The sequence below is a fragment of the Erithacus rubecula genome (assembly GCF_903797595.1).
Source record: "Erithacus rubecula genome assembly, chromosome: 3".
NCBI classification, from domain to species: Eukaryota; Metazoa; Chordata; class Aves; order Passeriformes; family Muscicapidae; genus Erithacus; species Erithacus rubecula.
In genome coordinates this window covers 37,107,931-37,115,472 of record NC_136689.1, presented here as the reverse complement: position 1 = coordinate 37,115,472, position 7,542 = coordinate 37,107,931, and the positions used below count along the sequence as shown (strand labels likewise).

At 43.9% G+C, this 7,542-nt stretch overlaps 1 protein-coding gene across 3 annotated transcripts in view; it reads right to left on the bottom strand.

The window, feature by feature from the left end:
• Nucleotides 1-104: 104 nt before the first annotated feature.
• LOC306799396 (ubiquitin-conjugating enzyme E2 E1) overlaps nucleotides 105-7,542 on the bottom strand; it is a 44,440-nt gene continuing 37,002 nt past the window's right edge. For all 3 annotated transcript variants that reach the window (XM_079300358.1, XM_079300359.1, XM_079300360.1), the window contains exons 5-6: nucleotides 1,131-1,278; nucleotides 105-219 (exon numbers count right to left, since the gene is read on the bottom strand). In XM_079300358.1, coding sequence (XP_079156484.1) covers nucleotides 122-219; nucleotides 1,131-1,278 — 246 coding nt within the window. In that variant the 3' untranslated portion in view covers nucleotides 105-121. The remainder of the gene's footprint in view (nucleotides 220-1,130; nucleotides 1,279-7,542) is intronic.

Here is a 7,542-nt window from a genome sequence, read left to right as displayed (position 1 = left end):
AAAATCTGTTATAGAAATACCCTACTCTTTACCAGCACCCTCCCTCCCCCCACCCCTTCAAAATCATAAGCAGCTCTTTCCATCACAGACAAATAATGTAAGAGTTTGACGAAAATCCAATTTATGTAGCGTATCTTTTGGTCCATTGTCTGGCCATTCTGTCATGCTCTGCTCTGTTAGTCATATACTGAGTGGCAATGCTTCCAACCAGGGGGTCAGCTGAAAAGGAAACACAGTGCTTATTTCAGACAAATTACTGAATAAAACCTTTTAAATAAAGCTGAAGTGTAAATTTCATATAAGGCAAACACACAGGTACACTGTAACAACCTAAACATACTGAACTGATGATCTGTATCTTCTCTGATTTTGTGTATTTATGGTGATGTACTAATCTGTAATTTAATAGAGTGAAATGCCAATAAAGTTTTAAGAAGTTTAAGATGCAACAATCCAGTCATATTTTGATATTTTGCATTATGAGAGTTTTCGCCAATTCATGCATTTCAGGTTTATTTTATTCCTTCTAAGGCTGTCTGAGATACTCATGCTAAGTGCACTTGTAACAATGTAAAGCTGCCTTCCAGGAAAGATAAAATCTCAAGAAAAGGTTTAGTGCACTGTGAAATCAGGCCTTTCTCTCCTCTTTAGACATATAAAAATGCATTCTGTAAAATGGCTTTGCAAACAAAGATATATCCCTCTTGACTCGTGTGGACAGTGGGGGTTAGAGCAGCAGTGATGACTGCTGGTGGCATAGTTGGTCACTTCTTTTAAACGGATTATGGAGAGTAAAAAGTCAACTCCCTGTTTTCAGAACTGTTTGTGGCTCTTCAAGCTCTGTCAGTGAATTACTGTAGCCTACAGACCAGTGAAGACTGGGTTTGGAAGGGGAAGGACTTTCCATGTGCAGGAGGATCGCTGGTTTCCCCATGGGTCAGCCTGAGGAGCAGTGAACAGCAGGCTGGTAAGGCACATCTCACCTGCACCAACCTCCAGCCCCTCTCCGACTGCCCTGGAGAAGGAAAGTGCTCCACCAGAGGCATGAGCTGAGCCGGCCGTACCAATGGAATGAGGAGGGCCACGCTATTTAGGTGCTGGGAGGACTGCAAAGAGGCAGGTGGACTTACCGGGGTTACAGTCTGTGAGGAGGGAGCAGATGGAGAGGAGAACTTTAGAAATGGTTAACGCTGGACTCCAGTTGTCCTTTAAAATGTCCAGGCAGATGACGCCTTGGCTGTTAATGTTACAGTGGTAGATCCTTGTCCGGAACGTTACCTGCAAGAGAGGGGTGTGAGCGGGCGTGCGGGGGCCAGGGGCTGCGGGGAGGGAAGGGCAGGAGCAGCGAGCCGGGAGCGAACGGCGCCGGTCCCGGCTGACCCACGGCGGGCTCCCCGCGCCGCCGCCGCCCTCTCGCGGCGGAAACAACCAAGAGCCGGGTTTGGAACAAAAATGAGTTACGGTCTCGGGAGCCGACTTGCACGGTTAGCGCAAAACCCTGGTGGTGGGTTCGATTTCTTTTTAAATCAATTTTTGTCTTTTTGTTCCCAGTGACAGAAGGGCCCAGAGTCTTAACAACAGCACTTTTTCTCCTTCTGGACTCCTAAGGATTTGTACAATCCTGCAGACAGGTAAAGACACTTGGAATCACAGTTTCCATCACTTCTAAGAAGCTCAGCAATGGAGGAAATTAGAATTACTTATTTTCATGATGTGACTGAGCTAGGGAAACACAAGCACCAGGAGCTGCTCTCAGAACACCATGGGACCTGGGCCACAACAAACTGGGTGGAATTTGCATGGATTTGGATTATGCGAATGAATAAAGGCTGGTGGGTCCAGATCCTAAATCCTCCAAATTTGTCAGCTATCCACACCTAGAAATTTTATTGTCTGTTTATAGGTCACAGGAGTATTTGCAAAACACTCTTGGTAAGCCTGCAGAATGACAAGAACACACTAGTGCTTTCTCTTGAAATGGGACCAGCCCACACAAAAAACTTGTCAGTCAATCCTCATTTTTTCTACTGCCTTTCTGATACAAAAAAATTGCCTGTGACCCTCGCTCTCACAGGCTTTGGGAACAGGCACAGGGGACACTGCTACAGAGCCCTGGTGACCGGCATGTCCCCGTGCACTGAATTCATGCAGTGTTTCCAAGAATGCTCCCAATGCACAGAGCACATGGGCTATTTTTGGATGTGCAAAAGCGGTTACTTGTCACACAGGAGACACCCACACTGCATGCTTGGGGAGATTTTATGTTTTATTTCTTGTAAGCTGCTTGGATGTTGGATTAAAACAGGAAGCAAACAAAGGAAACCCCAAATCCCTGTACATTTGCACATTATGGGGGAAATAGCAAAATGACTGCAAGAGAGCAGAGATGTGTTACCCTCCCACACCTTCTGCAACACGCTGCCACTCCAAAACCCAGAACTCCTGATGCTTTCTACCTATGGAGCCACAGAGGTATAGCAGACAAGAAACCTAAATGACCTTTGTTTCCCAGATCATCTAATCTTGGGAGGAAAGGCAGCAATTACTCCCTGCAGTCATGTGGAAATCCACGTGCAGCAGCCTGAGCAGAGGGTGGATCTGCCTCTGCTGTACCTGCCCCAGCCCACACTGTTCAGGGCAAAACACGCTCGTGGCATTTGCACTTGCTGGCACTGGCTCTGCCTCGGGCTCCTGAGCAGCCCTCAGCCCAGCCCTCAGCCCAGCCCTGCTGCTTGCTCAGGACTTGCACCTTTGGTCTCCTTCCATGAAGGCTTCAAACTGCAAGCAAGGTAACAATTTTGACAGTTTAAACACTTCCAGAAGGGGAAGCATGGAGTATTTCCAATTTGATACAGCAAGGACTAAATTAACATAGGTCAATAGTTCCAATTTGTAAAGACAGAAAGTTGTTAATCATGATTCTCAAGACAAAGGCTAAATACTCTGTAGACAGTCTCTCAGTCCAGTTGACTAATAACTGATAACAAAGCATGAATGCTGTTTGCCTTTAAGAGTAAGATTTATTTAAAAATTATTTTTCATGAAGGAGGGGAAAGTGAAAATGAAAGAAGACTCCCACATACTTGCATAACAGCCTGGTTCCTTAACACACCTTAAGATATAATCCTTAAGGGATATATCCACGGCACTAAAAACAGTTTTCTCCATCTAGAGAAACTCTACCAAGCACTGTGGAAAAAAATCTAGATTTGTTTTCACTTTAGCAGCAACTCAGAACTAGGATGATGTTAGACACATATAGTCCAGCTGTTTGCCATTTACAATTTCTGCTGATGGCACAAATGGAACTAGAATAGGGAGAAATTGGAGGCGAACTTGAAAACAAACAAAAATATTTAAAGTAAATGCTCATTACACTCAAAAGAGGGGGAAAAAATCTCACATAAACCTAATACATTCAGACCAAAATCAAAAGAAACTGAGCTACTTAGAAGGTAGTGAAGAGAACAGCATGTGGAATAGCAGAAAAATATAGTGTAAGTTGAACAATCCTTTGGAAATGTCCCACCTGAGATTACATTAATGCAGTACCTACATGGAGTTAAGTAGAGCTTTTGAAAAGACATAAAAGAAGCTAATCTCAACCTTACCCTGAAGTGATAGCAGAGGTTAATTTACACAAGTAGCAGAATAGGAGTGGGTGGAAGGAAGTGGTTAGAGGTTATTAATACAAATGATCAAAGCACACACACCAGGTCAACATAAGCTACTGTTTTCAGCTAGGTAAATGAAATCTAACCCAACTATAATGTAACTCTTGGGAAAATGTCCATTGTGATAGTACAAATACTGAACTCTTAAATTCTAATTATACTTGTTTATTGGATTCTCCTAAATCCAGGCACACCCAGCACGTGCCTGACTCATTTGCTGTCTGAAACACAGGCAACACCAGAATACAACACAAAATGAGAAAGCATAAAAAGCGGAGAACAGATTAACACTAACATTTTCAAGGCATTGTATAGAATGCTCAATTAAATGCAGAAGAACTCCATTATACATATTTAGGACATGAAAGAGAGTATCTGTCCCTGTATCAGATTTCTCCCACTGAAGTTCCTTGTACCATGCAACACATTTCCAAGTCAAATTTCAAGATCTTTCATTTCTCCAACCTCAAGCACAGCAGTGCAGTCTCTCTTAATATTCTCACAGGAATCTAAATATCACTTCCAGCACAGTCTTTTGGCTCTCTTACAGCAACATCCTCTCTAAGAACACTTGCTCCAACATTATGAATCAAACCCTCCGCTGGAGCTAGACCCTGTTCTCAAAGGCTACACCTGTAAATCCTTCATCACACACCTCTGAGATGCTGATCAGCCACACAGCATTTCTCAGTGTTTATGCCTTAACATCATCTCTCACACATATTGCTAAGAGCTGGGAAGCTTGCCAGGATGACCATTTTCACCTAATTTTATTTAAAAAAGTAAATCTTTTAATGACATTTCATTTTCAGGTTATGAAATCTGTTCAACTACAGGCACTTCACCATTGGGCAGCCCACTTCAGCAGGAACTGTCTTCACAGGAGTTACCAAAGACTCATATAGGTTTTCTTCCACTGGTCTTATAGGGCTTATCAAGGAAGATTCAAGGGTTACTATTCCCTTTTCCTTACAGAGCTTCATCTTTTCAGAGATCAAGGCTTTTAAAATTACTTTCTACTCTATTTTAAAATGACTCTACTGTTCTGTGAGTGCTTATCATCAAAGTGATATACACTAGGTTTTCTTTCAACTAGCTATTTCTTTATTTCTTGCCCTAAAAGGCACTTATAGAAGGCTACTGTAATTACATTAGCCTATCTCTTAAACACGATCCACAGACATTATTTACTCACTACTGCAAGTAGCTGGATAGTCTGAAATCAACAAAACAGCAGGAATAAAGCAGGAGCAATATGATAATCATATTTTCCACATTAGCATTGATTAACACTAGTGGAGATTTTAATGCAGGAGCAGCTTTGTTCTCAAAGGAAGGTACCTCATTTCAACCTGAAGTGCCCAAGTAGAAAAAGTGTGTTCTATTACAGCACCACCATGTTTTCTCCTATATACCATCTCAACGAGACTGAAGCTACATGTGTTTGACTTCCATGCTTATATGTGGTTTGTGAACCAACTTGAACCTTATTGGATGAAAGACGTCATTTAAATGAAACTGCTACAATACACTGAATTGCCACTAAACTTGTCTTTTAGGGCCTCAGTAGGTGGTGCCTATATGTTTGGTGTTTTAATCCCACCCTTCTTTTCATCTGGGTGAGGGTTTAGATCCAAAGATAAAGAGATCTCAGTCAGAAGCACCGAGCAGAAAGCAGGACTGAGCTGGAATGACATAACTGTTTATTTGGCTCTGCATGGGGGACCTTGGCATGCAGGGCTGCCTCAGTAGCTCTGGTGGTTACTGCCATCCTACTTGACCCTCGAAGCAGCATGGTGGGAACAAATCTGAGAGAAAGGGCTGCATCTCTGGCTGGGGTGTCTGCACCATGCACCATGCCAGTGGCAGGTTCTTCTGCCCAGATGGAACTGCTGAAGGGAAAGCTGCACAGTGGCCTCAGACTGCAGACAGTGCTGAGACTTTTCTCCTGGGCAGGACAGCCAGCAGGCCTGCCTGAAAAAGGTGTTGTCCAGGTGGAGGATCTCCTGCAGCAGCGGGCTGAGCTGGAGGAAGCAGTGAGAAACCTATGTGGCATCAGGGCTGCTGAGGAGGAGTTAGAGTGCAGCTGGTTCCAAACTGCACTGAACCCACAGGCTACAGCCAAACAGCCAGAAACTCCCACCAGCACACAGGGAAGGGAGAAGGGGCAATAAGAATTGAAGCCTGCCATGGCAAGGACTGCAGGAAGAGACTTCCCCCCAAAGACTGAGGTGTTCCCACAGAACCACTTCGCTGCTCTGAGATTGGAAACACCCACGGTACCAGAAAAGACACTAAAGCCAAATAAGGCACTCCTGGGAATAACAGGAAAGATTCTGGAGCATGGGCAATTTTTTCATCAATCCTCCTGGTCAAAGAGAAAGGGTTCAAAAGTGCTAATCAAATCTAGCAAACCAACAAATGGTTATGGGACTGGTGCACAGCCAGAGGTAGCCAGAGCTACTTAGAACACGAGGCTTGATTTGGAAAATCTGGTCTGCTGAGCACTAATGGGATCCATCTGTCAGAGAAGGGAAGGGGCCTGCATGGATGAACAAGGAACTCCAGGACAAACTCAAACACACAAAGGAACTGTACAGAAAGTGGGAGCAAGGACAGGTACTCTAGGAGGAACAGAGGGAAGTGGACCTGTGAACTCATGAAGTTCAATAGGGCCATGTGCAAGATCCTTGCACCTCTATCTGACAATCACAAACATTTGTAGAGCACTGCATCCAGCTCTGGGGCCCCCTACATGAGGATATGGGCCTGTTGGAGTGAGTCCAGAAGAGGGCCATCAAGACAAAAGGCTAGAGGACCTCTCCTATGAAGAGAGGTTGAGAGAGTTGGGCTTCTTCAGCCTGGAGAAGAGAAGGTTCTAGAGAAACCTTAGAGCAGCCTTCCAATACCTAAAGGGGCCCACAGGAGGGGTGGAGAGAGACTTTTTGCAAGGGCATGGACAAGGAGTCATGGCCTTAACATGAAAAAGGGTTCATTTAGGTGAGATATTAGAAGGAAATCCCTTATTGTGAGAGTGGTGAGGCACTCAGAGGTTGCTCAGAAAAGTTGTGGATGCTCCATCCCTGGAAATGTTCAAGGCCATGTTGGATACAGCTTTGAGCAACATGGTCTAGTGGAAGGTATACATCTAGATGATCTTTAAGGCCCCTTGCAATCCAAACTATTCCAAGATTCTATGATGGGTCTGAACAAGCCTACGCTGATAAATGCTTCTGACTTGTAGCATAAAAAGCAAAGGTGTAACAGACCACACATGGAAAAGCAAAAGATCCCTCTTAAAATGCTTACTGGGCTCACAACATAGTAAATGGCATACAGTTGGTTGGACAACAAATTATTCCAGCAAATTAAACAAAACAAAAACAAACAAAAAACTACTCTAAAGTAAATTAAATTCCAACATGAGAATCATCTATGTTGCCAGAGAATCTCCAAAGAGAGATGGACAGGTGTCAGCAGAAAAATGCTAGAGATGTCTCAAGGTAGACCAAGCTATTTTTGAATTGGAGCCCTATCTCAGAAGTAGAACTAAGGATCTGTTGGTACTACCAGAACCCTGAAGTTATGTGAGCAAGAACAGGCAAAAATTTGTCTTGTGCAAACAATTAGCATTGCTCTGTTGAGATGGACTGATGGCCTGAAGAAGCCCTTCCTGCTGCAGACTGGACCAAAGTCTGAAAGATGGTGCAGCATGTACCTCATCAATCAAACAACTTTTAAGTAGAAAGTTAAACACGGACATAAATGCTTTCAGATACAAGACAAACATACACAAGCACCTCTTGTAACCCAACACTTTTCCTGTGGCCACATTGGAACCACGGGATAACATTCACTTGCACTGGTG